Source organism: Artibeus jamaicensis, unplaced genomic scaffold (genome assembly GCF_021234435.1).
Source record: "Artibeus jamaicensis isolate MK-2021 breed Jamaican fruit bat unplaced genomic scaffold, CSHL_Jam_final contig_851, whole genome shotgun sequence".
In the NCBI taxonomy this organism is placed as follows: Eukaryota; Metazoa; Chordata; class Mammalia; order Chiroptera; family Phyllostomidae; genus Artibeus; species Artibeus jamaicensis.
In genome coordinates this window covers 12,938,492-12,960,011 of record NW_026521986.1, presented here as the reverse complement: position 1 = coordinate 12,960,011, position 21,520 = coordinate 12,938,492, and the positions used below count along the sequence as shown (strand labels likewise).

The window sequence follows — 21,520 nt, the reverse complement described above, 5'->3', positions numbered from 1 at the left end:
ATTATATTTTATTAATTATGCTGTTATAGTTGTTCTGATTTTCCCCCTTTGCCCCTCTCCACCCAGCAATTCCCCCACCATTGTTCATGTCCATGGATCATGCATATAAGTTCTTTGGCTAATCCATGTCCTTCAACGGTATCGTCTTAAAACCCCTGGAGAAATAGATTTTAAACCCGGTGCTTTGTAAAAAAAAAAAAAAAAAAAAGAGTCTGGAAAATATGAAAAAAAAATGCGCCATCAGAGAAACTAGCAAACTGGAGGCCTTAACTGGCACCATGGCAACTACTCCAACCCGCAGGCCGCAGGAGCGCAGGAACCTCCGTCATCTGGCTCGCCGTTGCCATGACTACACTGGCACGACCGGGCCGCAGGGGGCGGGGCGAGCCACTCGCAGGGGGGAGGGCCGCCCTCTTTTGCCGCAGTACCTCCTCCGCTGGCTGCGGGTCTGGTGGTCGTTCAGCTGTAGCTGCAGCACGCACCTCAGCCGCCCTACCTCCCCTGTATCAGGTCCCCTGCACCGGAGAAGAAGCTGCTCCTGCTGCCGCCTCTGCGGGACAGTCTCTTCCCTGGAGGGGCCACTCAACCCTCGTCTGCGAAGCAGCCGCTCCTCTGTCACCCCAAAGCCCGACTGCGTCCGCGGACGCCTGTCGACTGCGGGAGTAGCGACCACCCGGCGCCCCGGCGGCCGAGAGGAGGCGGCCAGGACCCGCGACCACACCCCGGCGGCCTCTCCGGCTCGGCGGCTCCAAGCTTCTGCGCCACAAGGCGACACAGTGCTTGCAGGTGAAGAACCCCAGCCTCAGACCCCGACCTGAGACCCAGGGTGGCCGCGGCCGCGTGATTGACTGACATTCCCGGGCTTTGCTCTGAGAACCCGCCGTGAAAGGAAGACACCGCGACTCAGGTGTCGTTTGTTAATTGGGCCCTTGATAGTTGGGGAAATGGCGATGACACTGTTGGAAGACTGGTGCAGGGGAATGGATGTGAATTCCCAGAGAGCCCTGCTGGTCTGGGGGATCCCAGTGAACTGTGATGAGGCTGAAATCGAAGAGACCCTCCAGGCTGCGTTGCCGCAGGTTCCTTATCGAGTGCTTGGGAGAATGTTTTGGAGGAAAGAGAACGCGAAAGCAGCCTTGTTAGAGCTCACTGGCGCTGTGGATTACGCGGCCATCCCCAGGGAGTTGCCGGGTAAAGGAGGGGTCTGGAAAGTGGTCCTTAAACCTCCGACTTCTGATACTGAATTTTTAGAAAGGTTGCATCTCTTCCTAGAGAGAGAGGGGTGGACCGTGCAAGATGTGGCCCGTGTCCTTGGGTTTCAGAACCCCGCTCCGGCCCCAGGCCCAGATATGCCAGCAGAGATGCTGAACTATATTTTGGATAATGTCATTCAGCCTCTAGTTGAATCTATATGGTACAAGAAGCTGACGCTGTTCTCGGGGAGGGACATCCCGGGGCCGGGGGAGGAGACCTTTGGCCCCTGGCTGGAGCACACTAATGAGGTCCTAGAGGAGTGGCAGGTGTCTGATGTAGAAAAGAGGCGGCGGTTGATGGAGAGTCTCAGAGGCCCTGCAGCTGACGTCATCCGCATCCTCAAGACTAACAACCCTGCAATAACTACCGCGGAATGCCTGAAGGCGCTTAAGCAGGTGTTTGGCAGCATCGAGAGTTCTAGGGATGCGCAGATCAGATTTCTGAACACTTACCAGAACCCGGGAGAAAAGTTGTCGGCTTATGTCATTCGTCTGGAACCTCTGCTGCAGAAGGTGGTGGAGAAGGGGGCCATAGATAAAGATAACGTGAACCAAGCCCGCCTGGAGCAGGTCATAGCAGGAGCCAACCACAGCGGGGCCATCCGAAGGCAGCTGTGGCTGAACGGAGCTGCGGAAGGGCCGGCTCCTAACCTCTTTGAGTTGCTGGTGCAGATCCGCGAGGAGGAGGCCAAGGAAGAGGAGGAGGAAGCTGAGGCCGCCCTCCTGCAGTTAGGCTTGGAGGGGCACTTCTGTGTCATGGGAAATGGAGATATAGCGCAGTCCTAGACAACAGCTTCTTTCATTGCATCTGTGCTGTCTTATTTGTATGCCACTTAGTCCTGTTTTCTTGGGGAGAATCAGGCCTGTGTATTGTAACAGTAAAATCGTGCAAGCAGCCACTCTGGTGTGAGTCATGCTGGCCAAAATGCCAGGTAAAGGCTTGTACACAGGTGTTCAGTGCAAGGGGTCATGGCATCATTTGTGAAAATCGTGAACTTGTGACACTTCTCATTGAGGTACTTAAGTGTAAAATTCCATGTTGAGACCTTTAGTTCAGAGCCTGGCTAACACAAGTGTTCAGTAAAAGTATCAACTGTTATTACTAATAATGTGAATGTTTGTGTTTACTGTAAATTGTCCCTGTTTTATGTTAATGGAAAGAAATGTGAACTAGCTATTCTTGGTGATTCAACTTCACAATGCAAATTTTATTTATTTATTTATTTATTTATTTATTTATTTATTGTTCAAGTGGTTTTCTGTCTTTTACTCCCATCCCAGCCCACGCCCCCAGCACTCCCCACCTCCCTCCCATTTCCACCCCCCCTTAGTTGTTGTCCATGTGTCCTTTATACTAGTTCTTGTATAACAGTGCTAATTTCTTACTTTTCAACTGTACACGGCTGGAACAGTTTACTTGACAAGTATTCTGAGACTACAAAATGGGGTGTTAGAAAAATTCTACAATTACAGAGCTGTGTAAATTAGAATTTTTCACTGTACCAGATACAGATATAAATTGCATGGGGAGGTTAATATGAGCCAGTTAAGTATCCATTCCCCCATTTCAAATCTATGTCATTGAATAGTAGTTCTCTTTATTCATGCTGTTCTAAGTGTTCTAAATTTGAAGTTATCAAATACATGTATATCAAATACATGAATATTTTAAAATCTCATTTTTCTGCATGTATAAAAATGTTCAGAGTAATTAAGATCTATATCTTTTACCAGGCTTCACCACGTCACACAAAAAAACTTCAATTTAGAAAGCTTAAAGATTTCTTTATCTTAAGCTTTATATCATACTCTTAAGTTTAAATTGTAGTACTCTTAATATTCAATTTTGTGTGTTTTCAAAAAGGCAAATGTTAAGCGATTAAATAAGTGTAAGTAAATATAACTTACTGGTAAAATGCTGGGAAACCCTGCAGGGGGTTTAGGAGGTTACCCAGCAAATCCCCTTTTAAGTTCCTTTCAGCTAAAATACTGTTTTGCTTCAGGAATAACTATGTAAAAGTAAGGTTTTGACTTTACAGCATCTGTTTTATATCAAGAGGATATAAAAAAGGGAAATATGGCTTAAAAACGTGTTTATTGGGCTGCAGAGGTTCAGTGACTGACGATGCGCAGCTTTTGAGGCTGAATTAGACCCAGAAGAGATTAAACGAACATTGTGTTCAGTGAGGGTTTTCTCACAGTAACAAGGCTTTAAAGTTATAGCCAACCTATTGTGACAAGCACCAGCTAAGGAATGTAGTTATAAAGGCTAATAGTGGTATCAGGTTCTACCAGCTTTTCTACACATTCATCTCACTTCCCATGTGACATCAGTTCTTCCCTCACACTCTGAACACATCTCTACAGATTTGACCCCCACAAACGTCCTCATTTCCTCTCTTCCCACTCATTGCTTCCCCCTTTATTCCCACCCCACATGCCCCCTACACATACATACACACACAGCTGTGGAATGTGTTATCCAAGGACTGATTTCCAAGGACTAATTTCTTTGGAATTATACGAAGTTTACATACTTGTTCTAATTAGCTAAAATTGATGGTTATGTAGCCCAAAAAAGGTGCAGATTGTTTTTTTTTTAGAAAATAACACCATTTATTACTATTTTAAAACAAGTCTCACAAAATAACATTCAGAAACTCAACTTTTCTAAATAATTTAACACATTAAGTTTAGTCATAAAGTCATGCTACAAAATTCCTGCATATAAAAAGATTATTACCAAAGTTTTAATAGGTGTTAATAGATATTAAATGTTCTTCAGAATGGAGTTGGTTCTAGAAGCCAAAGATTCTGGAATGACACTCGAGATGAGGACCGAGACCACTGACACCACGGGAGCCAGAGCCGGCAGTACCTGTGAACCTCCCAGCCCCGGGCCCCCAGGCTTTCGGTGGGAATGACCCCTCCAGGCAATAGCACCTCAGAGGCAGATACCCTGCTGACCACGGAAACAAGTAACTCCCCACCCTCCTAACCCTCACCTGAACTTCATTTAGCCAACATCTAAATTAATGTTTAAAATCTAGATGTGGAGAAGATAAAGTTTCTGAGTAGGAGAATTCTACTTGACACGTCTCCCCAAGGAAGACTGTCGATGCGGTAGATGGGGAAGGTGACACCAAGTAGGGAAATAAGGAAATCCTGACTCTGATGATGCCAACAGACAACTGTTGCTCCGGGGGCTTAAGATTAGCAGCAAGGGTTTGATTCTCTAATATCCACATGCACGTAAGACATTTACCCATCTGCCCTTTGGAAATACTTTCGACCAACATCCAGTTCATAATTTTAAAGTGCAAATCTGTTGAAAAATAGTTTACTCTCCCCCACCCCCTTATTAAATTTGCTAGATCACAATTTGGTTGGCTGCTTCCTCTCTAATCATAATACGGGAAATTAACTAGAATCCAGTTATGACTTCTCCAAGTGTCAAGTGAAAATTTACCTTAGGTCAGAAAAAAGTAAGACTCAGTCTGGTTTTTCCTTTTAGTTTTCTTCCTTTGCAGTCACTAGTTTATAAAAAGGCAGGAATAGAGAGAGATGGGAGATTTCTAAAGTTCAGTGATTTTTTTAAAATACTCTTATTAATTTTTTTTATTGCACCTATTTTGTGGTTTTCCAAAAATAAAATAAAATAAAACAACCTCATGCTGGAGTGAAGATGAAGGAACACGGTAGAGTTAGCTGTGTCAGAGTACCAGCTCTGCTACACTAAAGATTGTTTTGTACTTAACTTACAGACACATTAAGCAGCCCAAATAAAGAAAATGTATGCCAAAGGAATTAAATTCTGGTAAAGAGTAACTTTCAGTTTAGCAGTTCGCTTTCTCCCTTTACCACTACTTACAATACAAAATCTTTGTGACTAAGAGACTTCAGTTAGAGAGATGCTAAGAACTTGTGATTGATGCTTGGCACTTCCCCCCAATTTTTTTTAAGTTAATGATTCAATCCAATCTTCCTAGTTCTACTCTTTCCCCATGTAGTCCTAAGAAAAACCCAGGTGGGAGGTTCTAGGTCACAAAGATAACTACCTTCAGCTCTACTTACACATCACCAATTCTGAAAATAAGTCAACAGTTAAGATTCATTTCTTACTTTTCCTTATCCTACTTGAAACAGGCATCAGAAGAAGCATCTATTCAAGTTAAAATTTATCTTTCCAAACTGGAACCACATTTAAGGGACACCACCTCTATTTGTGGACTGGATCCAGTAACCAGACATTCTGATCACATCTAAAACGTGTTTACACCTGTAACTTTCATACACAATTACTAAGTTTTATACAATATTTCTTGTATTTAATGACTGCTACAGTCTGCAAAGTCCTGTGCATTACTGGACAATGAATGAACACTTAAAAAATGACAATTTTCTAAAATATACTTAAAAGTGTTAAGCTTTAGAGACAAACCAAAATCTACCATACACTTGGATTCTGTTGATAGTTAAGAGAGAGGTAGGTTAATAATCATTGTTCTAAGATAAGCAAAATGCTAAGAAATAAAAGTTGAAATCCTGCTGAAAAAAAAGTAAGTTGAACCTTCCAGCCCTGAGTTTCTAGTGTGATGTGAGAACTATTAAAATGAGCATTACAAAAGAGGGTAACACCAGTGACCATTTCCTTTCATACATGATTATTAAATACATCACCTCTCATACAACTAAGGTGGCCTGGCTACAGAGTGAAAAATAAATGTACTCTGGACAAAAGGAATGTGGGTATAAAGCACTGGTTCTTGAATAGGGGTGAATTTGTTCCAATCCCTTTGCCCCGGGTGACACATGGCAACGTATGAAGACATTTTTGGTTATCACAAGTGGCAAGAAGCCTCTACTTGACCTCTAATATGTAGACGTCGGAGATGCTGCTAAACACCCTATAACACACAGGACAGCCCCCCACAACATTATCGAACCAAGATGTTGATACTGCAACGGTGACTGATTTAAAGGAACAAATGCCTGTGAACAGAGAACACAAAACCTTTCAAACCTGACCAGGTAATACAGCCACGAGCTTAGACTTAGGGAACACAGAAAAGTTATGTTAGTTGATAGACTAAAGTCAAACTTCCTGTGGAAATATTATAATACTTAACTGACAACAGAGCTCTACCATCATTACAAAAATAAAATTTAAATGAATGACCCACTAAAATGGCATAACACTTTAAACCAGGAGCACAGAGAGAATCCACACAAGCAGGCTAACACTCTAAGATGCATAAATCAAAGGCATTTATATCAGATAAATTTGCAGCAGTAAAGGATGAGCTAAGGAATGATTTGAGAGAATATTCTGAACTTCTTAATATACCCCATCTTCCATTTTCTAATGGCATGGCTTCTGGGTTTCATTCCATGCAAAGGATGCATAGAAGTCATTCCAATATTTGTTGAGTAGAACTGAATATGAGTTTGGTGTGAAATGGACACAGAAAAGCACCTTACATTTTTTTCATAACATTTCTTTCATAACTACCAGTGATGAAAAGACATTAAGAAACAAGGAGACAGATAAAATTAGTTTCTATATTGCAGAATTTAAAAAGAAACCTAAACAACGTAAGCCATTTTACAAAAAATTCAGTTTGAAGTCAGTCACCATTCCCTATTATTTTTCACTTCCAGAGTAACTTTTAGGAAATGTACCCATATACAGCAATATGGCTTCAAGCTTGCCTACTAGATTAAATTCATACGACAAGAAAACCATCTTCCCTCTTGGCTTCTTTCTGTGCCTTAAAATCACCAAGGGGCAGGCTCACTACCTCTGGTTCACAAAAGAAGTTCCCAGAGGCTTTGAATGGATAAGCCAATCAGAGGAAAGATTACTTCCTGTCACATTGTGAGGAAGAGCTAACAGGTAGCTAAAAAAGTGTTGGGTTAATTTTTCCTTTTCAGAATTGATTGTCGAAGCGGTGGTCCCTTTTGATCAGTGTGACTATGAAAAATCATCTAATTCCTATTTAAAGGATAACTGAAAACTTCTGAAACCCTGGACTACTTATGAACTCACTTTTTAGAAACGGTTCTTCCCTCTGACTGATTTTACACAAGTAAATGAGAAAATGAAGACCAAGTCCCTGGTTGAGGGCCTGCAGGCACAGTCTGGCAGAGGGCCTCTGACTTCCTTGCTGCAGTCTATCAGTGATTCGGCCATGGACTCTGTGGCCTTCGTCTGGTTACTGACCACTGTATCTTGCACTTTCCATAAAGAATTTTTTTCTTACATAATAAATTCTAAGCTCTGCATCCAACTCTTGCTCTGCAATTTTGAGTTTAATCAGCTACAATGCTTCACTGAGGAAGCAGTCCTCAAAAATACTGCCATATGCCTGGGATCCTATACTGAAATATCTCTTTTCCCTCTATAATCACTTACACAATTCATTTTAAGAGCTGTTTAACTTAGACATTCTCTAAAAATATATTTCAAAATACTAAATTTAATTTGTTGAAAGGTATCAAATTGAGGCTTTAACTTTTATACTCTTATAACGGTCACTTCTCTCAATACAATGTTTAATCAACCAAAGTTATTAGGGCAAATTTTGAGACATATGAATGGCCAAGACTTAGACTAGGAATTCAACTATAACTACTGCTTATATATACTTTCTAATATAACATCTAAAGAGCTATAAACCCCAAAGCGTGCCTCAGATCAGGCCCACGCAAGTGACATGACCGGTGTTGGTCAGAAGAATGATAGCGACAGTCACGTTAACCACTGACCTGCACTGCAGATTGACTGACTGCTGTGCGCAGTGACGCGAGTGGCCACAATATTCACACGGCCTAAATTCCAGTTGACAATGTACGCATTTTTTGAAAAACAAGTAAGTAAACATAAACATGGGCTATAAGGCCTCTGAGATATTAATTTTTCTCTTTTTCGCTGCATATTTTTTTTCACTATGACTTGGAGTCTTGCTTCTACGGCTGCTGCTGAGCGTCTGAGAGCAGCTCTTCCGGTCCCCGTGCTGCCTCCTGAACCGAGGGCACGACACGTTTGTGCTTCTGAATCATAAGGAGACGCACCTTCAGGAAAGACGGTCTACAGGGTCAAAAGTTAAGTATATATATTTAAATGCCTGACCTAAAAACAATGAAAGGAAGAGCCCATTTGTTTCTTTGTTGTTAAAAATGATTGGTCGCTCTACAAAGATTTCAGCAGATGGAGACCGAACAAAAACTGAAAATTTGTACTTTAACAAAAGCGGACTACAATGTATAAAGTTAGTGTTACCATTTGGGGGGAGAAACAGTAAATAGGTTAAGAAAAAAATAGGAATTAGAGATTTGTTTTATCTTAAGAACATTCGCTCCACAGAGAATCTTTAAAATAGACAATTATACAATATTTAAATAAGTTAACACAAAGCAGAAAATGTGGTGTTAGTTTTCTTCTTCCTCATCCTGTTTAATTACTGGGGTACCTAGAATGAAAAAGAAATTATTTCTGGTCACTCTCAACAGATTGTTAAAATTCTAAGTAAAAATATTTTCCCATTAACGTCAGAAGCTTGTGGATGCTGTGAAGTACCATAATAAAAATAATTTCATAAAATAATCTATTTCATTTCAAATTATCCAAAAAGCCTCTCAGAATTCTCAAACGGATTAATATAAGTACTAATGAGTATTTGGGTTACCAAATGCAGTTTCAAATAAAAATGCCTAAAGGTGCCAGGCAAAAAAAAAAAAAAAGCCCTATATATACTAAAAACTTTGTATGTTAAACACAAAGAAATACTCTTCATTTTCATAATAAAACATGCAATACGAGTATTGCCAGATAGCTGGATTTCTGGATTATTCCCACAACTATTCAACCTTGATAATAAACAGGCAGGGTGGCGGGGAGAAGGACCAAAGTACACAAAACAAAACACATCTACAAGCTCTCAGCGGGCCAGGGGCCACCCGTCCCTGAGCTCCAGCATGTGAAGCCTGGGCAGTCTGACCTGTGCACTCCCCAGTCCAGCCACACTTACCAACTCACTGTCTCCCTAGCTCATCTGGGAGACACTCTTACCCAGGACCCTTGGTTAACAAAGGTCCTCCATTTTGAAATGCCCTCCCCAACTATCCTACAATCTAAACCCTACTGTTAATTAATAACTAACTCCAATGGTTCCTCTCCCTGTGATCCTCCGTAAATGAACATTTCTGTTCTTTATAGCAGTGAGCAGAGTTTTACCTCCCTATACTCCTCACAGCATCTGTTGGTGGGGGAAGGAGTGACTGTTTTATTAAAGTATAACAAACGTACAAAGTATAGCAAACAAAGTACAACATACATATAAAGTACACAAAAAGTACACCAAGTACACAAAAATTGTACATATTGGCAAATGTACGGAGACAACACACCTGATAACCAGCATCCAGAGTAGGAAGAGACCAATGTAATCAGAGCCCCCAAACCTCCTCAGCCCCCCTTCCAGTCAGTATTCCCCCACGAAAAGTATATTCCACCCTAATGTCTAACACCATAGGTTGTCTTGCATGTTTTTGAAATCGATATGATTGGAATGATACAGCATGCACTTTGGGTCTGGCTTCTTTTGCTCAACATTATGTTTGTATGATTCATCTATATTGAGTGCAGACGTAGTTCATGCATTCTCATTGCCATTTAATATTCCACTGCATGAATGTCATTATTTATTTATCTACTCTCTTGGTGATGGGCATTTGGATTATTTCCAATTTACAGCTATTGAAATAGTGCTGTTATGAACATTCTCATACATGTCTTTGGTAAACAAACATACCCTTTTCTTTGGGGTATACAGCTAGTAGAAAAACTGCTGGGTGCTAAGGGACATGTATGTAGGTAGAGCTTTTGTAGATACTGTCAGTTTTCCAAAATGGTTATACCAAACAACGTGACCAGCCAGCAGGGTATGAGAGTGCTGGTTGCTGCACACCCCACTAACATTTGGCATTGTCTGTCTTTTTGCATTTTAACTTGTTAAGATCCCGCAGGTTTGCTTATAAGTAACAGAAGAGTAGCAAAAAGAGGCAAGTTAGCAGCCGTGGCCACCTCTGTTCTTCTGGTCTATCCCACTGGTTTAGTACAGGCCAAGGTGGTTCTTTTAGGGGCTGTTCAGATTAGTCTGAGGGCAATAGTTCATTCCAAAATCTGTGTGGGTTAGTCTAGTCAGGGTGTACATGAGGGGCTCTGTTATATTCTTAAGGGAAGGGACTCACCTGTGTATAGTCCTGAAGGAAGTAAAGACCAATGGTTTCAAGTGGTATCCAGAGTCCAACCAAAGGTGAATATAAAAAGGCTGAATCCAAGACTCTGATGTCTCTACCCTTTCTTTTTTTTTAATTTTATTTTTAAATTGTGAATATTCATTCGCACAAACACAATATAAGTAATTTGAAGAGTAATAAAACCAATGATTGTATACTACCGTCCAATTTAGGAACTGGAACACTACCAGTAGAGCTTAGAAACCTGGCTGTCTCTTCCCGATTATTCCTGCACCTCCCACAAGAGGTTCTACACTGTCTTCGTCACGTTGCCCTTATGTATGTATCCACAGAGGGTTAAAAAAGAGAACATTCTGCATGATCCCGTTTATACAAAACTCTAAAGAATACAAACTAATCTACACGGACAAAAAGCAGATCAGTGACTGCCTTGAGAGGGATGGTGCTGAGAAGCAGAGGGGGAGATTGCACAGAAGCACAAGGAACCTTTTAGGAGTAACGCACATGTTCATTAACTTTCCCCCAGCTTTACTGAGATATGATTGACATATTACACTGTATGAGTTTAAGGTGTAAACATGATGATTTAATATACATATGTTTTATAAAATAATTATGCCAATAACATTAATTAATGCATCCATCACCTCACATAGTTATCTTAATTTTTTTAGTTTTCTTTTTCCTTTTAAACTTGATTCCTTCACCCTCCCACCGTGTAATTACCTTTTAGTGTATATGTGAGAACTTTTAAGATCTACTCTCTTAGCAACTTTCAAGTAAGTATACACTGTAGTATTGGTAACTATAGTCACCGTCACACATATCTTCATTATCTTAATTGTGGTGATGGTTTCAGTGATATATACGTATGTCAAAACATATGAAATTACACTTTAAATATGTGTAGTTAGCTGTATGTCAATTATATATCAATCAGGCTGTTAAAAGTTTTTGGTGTAGGAGAAGAGCTATTTAAGAGCCTTTTAACCTTGGCCAGCTAGCTCAGTTGGTTAGAGTACCATCCCTATATCCTGTGGCATATAGGGTTTGATCCCTGGTCAGGGCACATACAAGAATCAACCGATGAATGCATAAATAAGTGAAACAACAAAATTCTCTCTCTCAAATCAATCAGTCAATAATTTTTTAAACTTCTTAAAAATGTATTTTATTGATTATGCTATTACAGTTGTCCTATTTCACCCGCCCCCCCTTATTCCCCTCTGCCCTGCACATCCCCTCCCACCCACATTCCCCCTCCTTTAGTTCATGTCCATGGGTCATACACATAAATTCTTTGGCTTCTACATTTCCTATACTGTTCTTAACCTCCCTCTATTTTCTACCTATCATCTATGCTGCTTATTCTCTGTACCCTTCCCCACTGTCTCCTCCTCCCACTCCCCTGTTGCTAACCCTCCACGTGATCTCCATTTCTGTGGTTCTGTTCCTGTTCTAGTTGTTTACTTTGTTTTTGTTTTAGTTTTAGGTGTGGTGGTTTATAATTGTGAGTTTTCTGTCATTTTACTATACATGTGTTTTATCTTCTTTTTCTTAGATAAGTCCCTTTAACATTTCATATAATAAGGGCTTGGTGATGATGAACTCCTTGAACTTGACCTTATCTGAGAAGCGCTTTATCTGTTCTTCCATTCTAAATGAAAGCTTTGCTGGATAGAGCAATCTTGGATGTAGGTCCTTGCCTTTCATGACTTGGAATACTTCTTTCCAGCCCCTTCTTGCCTGTAAGGTCTCTTTTGAGAAATCAGCTGACAGTCTGATGGGAACTCCTTTGTAAGTGACTGTCCCCTTATCTCTTGCTGCTTCTAGAATTCTCTCCTTCATTTTAATCTTGAGTAATGTAATTATGATGTGCCTTGGTGTGTTCTTCCTTGAGTCCAACTTCTTTGGGACTCTCTGAACTTCCTGGACTTCCTGGAAGTCTATTTCCTTTGCCAGATTGGGGAAGTTCTCCTTTATTATTTGTTCAAATAACTTTTCCACTTCCCCTTCTGGTACCCCTATAATTTGGATGTTGGAACGTTTCAAGATGTCCTGGAGGTTCCTAAGCCTCTCCTCATTTTTTTGAATTCTTGTTTCTTCATTCTTTTCTGCTTGGTTGTTTCTTTCTTCCTTCTGGTCCACTCCAATGATTCGAGTCCCAGTTTCCTTTCCATCACTATTGGTTCCCTGTGCATTTTCCTTCATTTCACTTAGTGTAGCCTTCATTTTTCCATCTAATTTGTCATCAAAATCAACCAGTTCTGTGAGCATCCTGATCACCAGTGTTTTGAACTGTGCATCTCATAGGCTGGCTATCTCTTGGTTGCTTAAAAGTATTGTCTCTGGGGCTTTGATTTGTTCTTCTGTTTGAGCCATAATGTTTTGGTCTGTTTGAGCCTATTGTGTATGAGGGGCGGGGCCTTAGGTGTTCATCAGGGCGGGGCAACCCAGTTGTTGGGTTGTAGCCCTGTATGTGGGGGCGGGGTCAGAGAGGGAACAATGGCGCTTATTCCTCTGGCTCTTGGACTTCAATCCCCTCTGCCACTTCTCATAAGCAAATTGGGCCTTTCTGGTGCTGGTTCCCGGATAGGTGGGCTTGTACATTCTAAGAGCCTGTGGGTCTCCTCAACGAACTCTCCTGTGAGGCTGGGAGTCTCTCCTGGCACCTTTTCAATCAATGCTTTTAGGCTTTATTTCCCGTCGATGGGGCCCTGGGACAGACCGTCGCTGTACGGTCTGTCTTGCTGCCCCTTTTTGCCTAGTTTATCTGCACGGGAATGTGAGACTGCGGTCAGCCCCGTACCGCCTGCACTCTCAGGTCTGGCAGCCACCGCCTTTTCCTGCCGAGACCCCTCTCTGCCGGCCGGCCACCAACTCTGCCCCTCTTATAGGTCTGGACGAATGGCTGTTGGACTTCTGTACAGTTCCATTTTCTGTCTGTTCTGGTTGTGTTTTTGTTTCTAAATCTTTGTTGTCCTTAATTTTGGTTGTGTGAGGAGGCACAGTATTTCCACCTACGCCTCCATCTTGGCCAGAAGTTGTTGTTGTCCTTCTTTTGGTTGTGTAAGGAGGCACAGTGTGTCTATCTATGCCACCATCTTGGCCAGAAGTCCTCAATAATTTTTTTTTAAAGAGCCCTTTATGTCAATAATTCTGAACTGGATGACAGTTAAACACATCTCTTTTTTTTCCTTTTTTAATCCTTATCAAAGGACATGCTTATTGGTTTTAGAGAGTGGGGAAGGGAGGAAGAAAGAAAGAAAGAGACAGAAACATCGATTCACTGCCTTTCATAGGCGCCCCAACCAGGGACCAAACCTGCAACCCAGGCATATACCCTGACCAGGAATTGAATCTGTGACCTTTTGGTTTGCGGGATGATGCCCTTCCAACTGAGCTACACGGGCAAGGGCCAGATGAGCACATCTCTTCCAGGGAGACATATAAGAATCATTTGTAAAACTTTTTCAAACTATATAGTTTTCCTTCACTCTCTCCCCAGGGATTCTGAAATATCCTCCACAGGAATGCAGAACCACTTAAGAGCAACCGCCATAGTGAGCTGTGGTGGATAAAAGGGTTGACTACCAAACTTTATATAGGGGTAGTAAGGAAGAGATGAAGAGAGAAAGAATAGGAAGGATAAATCAGCAGGGCAGCAGAGGTGACGAGGCGGGGATCAAAGGGTTCAGGATCAAGGGCACCTCAACCATAGTCAGCTAAGTCCTTTGGTTTTGGATTGTGAATATTGGTATGAGGATGGTGATGAAGACAATAAGGAAAATATGCATTTGGTACCTAATGATGATACAGCTGGATAATGTGCTTGTTCATTCTACATATCCCCCCACCCCTATTCCGTCAGGTAGGCTGGTTGGCTCTGAGCCTCATCACTTCAGGGGCAATGTGGAAGGCGGAAACAGACTGTCAGACTTATGGGCTTCTTTGTCTTCGAAAAGCCTAAGATAACCGAGAACAAGATTTGTGAAAAGATGCAGAATAATGTAGAAAACAAAGAGAGGAATAGTGATTCTTCTCAGACTAGAAGGATATTTCCCTGGGCTTGTAGAAAAACGGGAAGTATGTGGGTTCTAGAACAGCTGGAATCCTGGCCTGGTTTCCTGGTAACACCACTGGGAACAGGAAAGACCCAGAGAGATCAGTGAATATTATCATTTCCAGTTTTTAGATTATAAAAGAAAAGGTTTGGTGAAATGAATTAAAGGGACGAAAAAGACATTAAGTGGTAGAACTGGGACTTGCACCCAGTCAGTCAAGGATATCTACCAACAGAGACACGTATCCTAGACACTAAGAAACGAAAATGAGTGTGTGTGTGTGTGTGAGGGGGGAGGGGGGGCATTAGAGAACACTACAACTTTGATTCAGTTGTGAAAAAGCAACTACTTAGCATTTATGTCTAATTATTCTGCAAAATAATGCCTGTGACTTGAGAATAAGCCCAACTTTCCTATAAGCTTTTGGTCTAGGAATGACCTTATACCAGCCTAAATATCCTTAAAGTTTTCCTTCTCACTTGGGCCCAGACCTGGACCATAAAATTTCCTGTTTAGAGATTAGAGACAACCTATCATTTTCTTCAATTTTGGTCCTTTTCACAATTTCGTGTCACAAATTCACCTCTCACACCTAGAAGACATTTCTGGGATGGCCCCCGAGTCACTCACCGTCCAGCTTTTTCAGTTTGGGCACTCTCTTGGTTGCCTCTTCAATCCAGTTCCCCTCAGCAGAGTGTTTTTCTTCCAAGGGATTGCCTACAAACACCAGGTCTTCCAGGCTTGGCAGTTCTGCCAGCTTCACAAATTCAGCTACAGGTATAAAGAATACATTTCACATTAAGACAGCAAGTTTTCGCCCTGACCGGTGTGGCTCAGTTGGTTGGGCATTGTCCTGCAGAGCGAAAGGTGGCAGGTTTGATTCCTGGTCAGGGCGCATGCCTGGGTTGCGGGTTCCATCCCCGGTCAGGACATACGTGAGTGGCAACTGATCAGTGTTTCTCTCCCTTTCCCCTCTTTCTAAAAATAAATAAATAAAATCATTTTTTAAATGGCAGATTTTACTGTGACAATTTTGGGGACTGAATTCCAATATTACTGTTTGCGACCATTCAGAACAATTTAAGTTTTTGAAGGAAGTAAGGGAAGTTAGACCACATGGAGTGATTCTCTGAAAATGTGACAGAAAGGAAGGGAAAAAGAAGACATTCCTCTTCCACCTTCATCTACCTTTATCCTTAGATAGGATGAGAGGAGGAAATGAAATTTACAACAAACCCTTCCCCATTGACAGGTCTTCCCTGCGCTCTGTACGGTATCAGCACCGGCTAAGCTAAACTGTCTCCACCCATTCCCTCCCTCATCTTTGAATTCTTGAAGTAACTCATTGGAGCCTCTACTGCAGAATTTATCACACATTTTTACAATTATTAGCTTAAAAACTAACCTTCCCCACTAAGCTGTGAATTCCTTGAGGGCAGGCATAGTGTCCTACTCAATTATGTATCTCAAGGGTCTGGTATATAGTTATAGGCACATAATAAGGCTTTACTAAATGCTGAGTGAATGATGTACAGTAAAGAAGCAAAGCAATATAAATGTCAAATAAGTCTTCCACACAAGAATTATTAAATTTAAATGGACTTTTCCCAGCCTTTGGACAATTAATTTAATCTTTTCATAATTAATAGGACCAGGATCTATTCAACTAAAATCATTCTACATAAATATTTAAATGTAAATTTCAAGCATTTAGCTGAAATCTAGGAACTCCTATAGGTATGAGTACTTCCCTCTGTGCTTAGAAATAAATGTCTTTATTTTGCAGCTTGTGCCCTGCTGGGCTATTTTCTACATATAGCAGGGAGAACTTAGCAAAGAGCCATTGTCAGCTTACCCCAGTCTTTCACCAGGTTATTGGACATGTAGAGAATCTTCAATTTCTTCATTACATGGATGCCTTTCAACTTCTCAATGAAATTATAGGAGATCCACAGTTCTTCTAATGTGTCCCCTACTGCTTCCTGAAAAAGAAAGCAACTTGATATACATGCTTACTTTTAAGCTCTTTTCCTTCCTTATAAACATAAAGACAATGGTCTTCAGAGAGAACTGAGACCCACCTGTCCCCTGCCAAGAGAGCTGAAGGTGTGTGGGAGTTTTTTGATATATTAAAAAAGCCAAGTAGCCCTGGCTTGTGTAGCTCAGTGGATTGAGCACGGGCCTGTGAACCAGAGGACCGCGGTTCGATTCCCAGTCAGGGCACATGCCTGGGTTGCAGGGGATGCACTAGAGGCAACCATACATTGATGTTTCTCTCCCTCTCTCCTTCCCCTCTAAAGATAAATAAATAAAAATTAAAAAAAAAAAAGAAAGCCAAGTAGAACATTCCCTTCTTTTCTTCAAACTGATCTGAACTAAGAATAGGTATTGAAATCACCAAAAGGGGAAACAGTAGCACTATTTTATCACTTCTATTGAATAGTATAATTTTCAAATTCCTTCCCTGTATATTTCATTATTTTATCCTTGTAACAATTAAGATAGGCAAAGCAGGTTATTTGATTTCTACTATAAGAATTTATGAACTTTTTCTAAGATCACAATGCTACTAAATACTAGAGCTGGGTCTAAATATTTATTAGGGAAACTTTCAAACGGAAAAAGTTGAAAGAGTTTTAAAGTAAATTCCCATATATCTACTACCCAGATTCTACCATTAACATTTTACTATCCCTTTCCTGTCAAATACTTGTCTGTCTTCTATCCAGCTAGCTATCCATTAAGTCACCTTATTTTTTAATGTATAAAATTCAGTTTAACCCCTGGCTGGTGTGGTTCAGTGGATTGAGTGCCAGCCTGCAAACCAAAGGGTCACTGGTTCAATTCCCAGTCAGGGCACATGATTTACCAAAAAATTTACTGATTTACCAAAAAATTGTTTAACTAGTTACAAATTATAGTAATTTTTATTTTTAAGTATGTTATTGATTATGCTATTACAGTTGTTCCATTTTTTTCTCCTTTATCCCCCCCGCCCCCCTGCACCTTTCTACCCGCCAGCATTCCCCACTCCCCTTAGTTCATGTCCATGGGTTGTACACATAAATTCTTTGGTTTCTCTATTTCCTACACTATTCTTAATCTCCCCCTGCCTATTTCATGCCTACAGTTATGCTCCTTATTCCCTGTACTCCCCCAACATTCTCTCCCTTTCCCTCTCCACAGATACCCCTCCATGTGATCTCCATTTCTGTGATTCTGTTCCTGTTCTCGTTGTTTGCTTAGTTTTTGTTGTTGTATTTTAGGTTCAGTTGTTGATAGTTGTGAGTTTGTTGTCATTTACTGTTTATGGTTTTTGATCTTCTATTTCTTAGATAAGTCCCTTTAATACTTCATATAATAAGGACTTGGTAATGAAGAAATCTTTTAACTTGACCTTATCTGAAAAGCACTTTATCTGCCTTTCCATTCTAAGTGATAGCTTTGCTGGATAGAGCAATCTTGGATGTAGGTCCTTGCCTTTCATGACTTCAAATACTTCTTTCCAGCCCCTTCTTGTCTGTAAGGTTTCTTTCGAGAAATCAGCTGATAGTCTTATGGGAACTACTTTGTAGATAATGCTCTCCTTTCTTCTCGCTGCTTTTAAGATTCTCTTCTTATCTTTAATCTTGGGTAACCTAATTTGATGTGGCTTATTGTGTTCCTCCTTGGGTCCAACTTCTTTGGGACTTTCTGGGCTTCCTGGAAGTCTATTTCTTTTGCTAGATTGGGGAAATTTTCCTTCATTATTTGTTCAAATAAGTTTTCAATTTGTTGCTCTTCCTCTTCTCCTTCTGGCACCCCTATGATTCGAATGTTAGAATGTTTAAAGATGTCCTGGAGGTTCCTAAGCCTCTCCTCGTTTTTTTGAATTCTCATTTCGTCATTCTGTCTTGTTTGGATGTTTACTTCTTCCTTTTGTTCCAAATCATTGATTTGAGTTCCAGTTTCCTTCCCTTTACTGTTGGTTCCCTGTATATTTTCCTTTATTTCACTTTATTTTACTTTCCTTTATTTCCTTCATTTCTTCCTTCATTTTATGACCATACTCAATCAATTCTGTGAGCATCCTGATTACCAGTGTTTTGAACTCTGCACCAGATAGTTTGTATATCTCCTTGTCAATCAGCTCTTTTTCTGGAACTTTGATCTGTTCTTTCATTTGGGCCATGTTTCTTTGTCTTGGTGCACCTGTTATGTTGTAAGGGGCAGAACCTTAGGTATTCACCAGGGTGATACAACTCTCTTTGCTGTGTTATGGTGCTGTTTGTGGGGGAGGGGTCACAGAGGGAACAATGCTACTCGCTCCACTCTAGCCCCACTTTCCAATGAACTGTCCCTGTGAGACTCAGGAGTTTCTCCTGCCTTTGAAACCCCCATAATATTTTACAGCTAGAGGCTTTGTCTTTAGTTTCCCAGTCAGCCAACCCTGGCTCACCCACATGATCTGTTGCCTGGCCAGGGGTCTTCTCTGCTCCCACTGCCAGTTTCCACCCCTCCCAGCAGTCTGGATGAATTTTCTTAAATGCCTTGGTTGTTGGAGTTTCATGCAGTTTGACTTTCTGGCAGCTCTGGTTGTTTATTGTTTTTAAATTTGTTGTTATCCTTCTTTTATTTGTGTGAGGAAGTGAAGTATTTCTACCTATGCCTCCATCTTGACTGGAACTCCTTCACAAAGTATAATAATTTGTTTTAGATAGGATAGAAATTTTTAGATAGGATAACTTTGAAGATGTCAGTAATGCTTCATTAGCTCACTTAAGTGTTTATTTTGTTTCAGTTTAGTTTTCAGCCATTTACGTGCAGGTCTTTTGCCAGAACCAAATTTCACTGCACTTGGTGACTTTACTTCAGAATATGTTTTCGTGGAACAAGAATTTCTTATGCAAATTGACTTACAAATGTTGTATCGATTTTGAATGCCCAGAGTATAGTTCTTTCAATACATTTTAAATCTATCCCACTGTCTTTTGTACTTCCCTATAGATAATGATTTGCTAACCAGCTCAGGTAGATTACTATTTTTATGTGTTTTAATAAGTTGAGAAGTGATCAGTGCCTAAAATATGAAACTGACATTCTATACAGACGGACTGACAAATCCAACAGCTGGATGAAACAGCTGCCTTAACATTAACCCAAAGTAAAACCTTAGAGAAAATTTCAAAATGTGTGAAATCATTCTAAAGAACGAGATTTTCTATGTATTTGTAATTAGGTAATAAAGACAATTTTCTTAAAGACAATTTTGGTGAAGCAATCTGGTGAATGTCAATCAGTAAAACCTGGCTAAGTTTGTGTAAATCAGGTCAGTGAAACCTGCCATTCAATAAACTGGCCCTTTGGTGACCTGGATAGTGATGAACAGGCATTTAGCAAATTGGTTTGCTTTCTGCAAGTGAACAAATAATCTCTCCTTAGTTTCTTACTCTGTAAAATGAGGAGGCTGGTACAATGAGAGCCTGCCTCACACTCATTAGGATGGCTACTATCAACCAGACAGTGGAGATGCGGAGAAACCGGAGCCCTTGTGCACTGTTGGTGGAAATGTAAAATGGTGCAGGGACTATGGAACAAGAACTGCAGTGCCTTCAGAAATTGAAAATATATGTTACAGCAATCCCACTGCTGGGTCTATAACCTAAGGAATTGAAAAAAAGAGTTTCAAAGAGATATTTATAACCACATTCACAGCAGCATTATTTACAATAGCCAAAAAGTACAAACAACCCAAGAGTCATCAGTGGATGAAGGAATTAATGAAATACGGCACATCCACACAACAGAATATCATTCATCCTTAAAAAGGAAAGAGGTTCTGATACATGCTATCATGGATCAAACCTGTATGTTGATAGTAGGGAAAACTGTACAGCTGTTTTAAAAGAATGCATTAAATCTGCCTGTTTTGACATAAAAATATTACTGATACACAGGGGTGGGCACAAGTAGGTTTACAGTTGTGAGTATGTGAAACACAGAGTTTATTCTTGTATTATTATTTATTTATTTATTATTATTTATTATTATCAACCTACTTTTATCTACCCTTTATTGAGTTAAAAATATATCAACCCTGTACACTATAGTACAAACATATTTAACACACACATGCATATCCATATACACAGATATCTATTTGTATTTGCACAGAAAAAATTAAAATATATAAAACAATACTATTTCTGTTACTCATGGAATGAACAAGGTGGAAGGGGGAAAAAAGACTTCCACAGTGTATTTCTTATATTTATGAATTTGCTTGATTTGTTTTTTTACAGTTAACATATATAACTTTTAGAATTACAATTTTAACCTAGTAGTTATTTTTTTAATCCTCATCTGAGGATATGCCCACTGATTTTAGAAGGAGAGAGAGAGGAACATTAAATGTGAGGCAGAAGATCAATCCTCCCTTAGGCACCCCAATCGGGAATTGAACCAGCAACCCAGGCATGTGCCCTGACAGGAACCGAACAACTTCTGGTGGAAAGAACGACATTCCAAACAACTGAGCCCCCCAGCCAGGGCTAACCTAACAGTTTTTATAATTAGTAATAAAATATATTGAGTCACTCAATAAATATTTATAGAATGCCTATTACATGTGTCAAGCACTAATGTAGATGCTGATGAACAAAACTGACCTGCTCATTAGGATTTGTGTGTGTGACAGAGAGACAGAGGGTGGGCGAGCAAGAGGGAAAACAAACCAATAAAAATTCCAGACAGTGATAAGAAAGCCGAAATAGATATAGATAAATGTAGATGTAGATACATATATACCTATACATAAATATAGATATAGATGTAGATGTAGATGTAGATGTAGATATAGATATAGATATAGATATAGATATAGATATAGATATAGATATAGATATAGATGCAGAGTTGTCGCCTAGGGAGCTGCATTAGATACAGGGCAGTTGGGTCACTTTT

At 40.4% G+C, this 21,520-nt stretch overlaps 2 protein-coding genes across 2 annotated transcripts in view; one reads left to right on the top strand and one right to left on the bottom strand.

Moving 5' to 3' along the window:
- Window positions 1-410: 410 nt before the first annotated feature.
- On the top strand, window positions 411-3,025 carry PNMA1 (PNMA family member 1). Its single transcript, XM_037127840.2, has one exon. The coding sequence runs from the start codon at window positions 945-947 to the stop codon at window positions 2,037-2,039; it is 1,095 nt and encodes a 364-aa protein (XP_036983735.2). The 5' UTR covers window positions 411-944; the 3' UTR covers window positions 2,040-3,025.
- An 844-nt stretch (window positions 3,026-3,869) lies between these two features.
- DNAL1 (dynein axonemal light chain 1) overlaps window positions 3,870-21,520 on the bottom strand; it is a 35,837-nt gene continuing 18,186 nt past the window's right edge. The window contains exons 6-8 of the mRNA XM_037127830.2: window positions 16,434-16,560; window positions 15,209-15,349; window positions 3,870-8,725 (exon numbers count right to left, since the gene is read on the bottom strand). Coding sequence (XP_036983725.1) covers window positions 8,685-8,725; window positions 15,209-15,349; window positions 16,434-16,560 — 309 coding nt within the window. The 3' untranslated portion in view covers window positions 3,870-8,684. The remainder of the gene's footprint in view (window positions 8,726-15,208; window positions 15,350-16,433; window positions 16,561-21,520) is intronic.

Excerpts from the sequence above, each read along its gene's own strand:
- PNMA1 (XM_037127840.2), top strand. The coding sequence starts at position 945 with ATGGCGATGACACTGTTGGAAGACTGGTGCAGGGGAATGGATGTGAAT.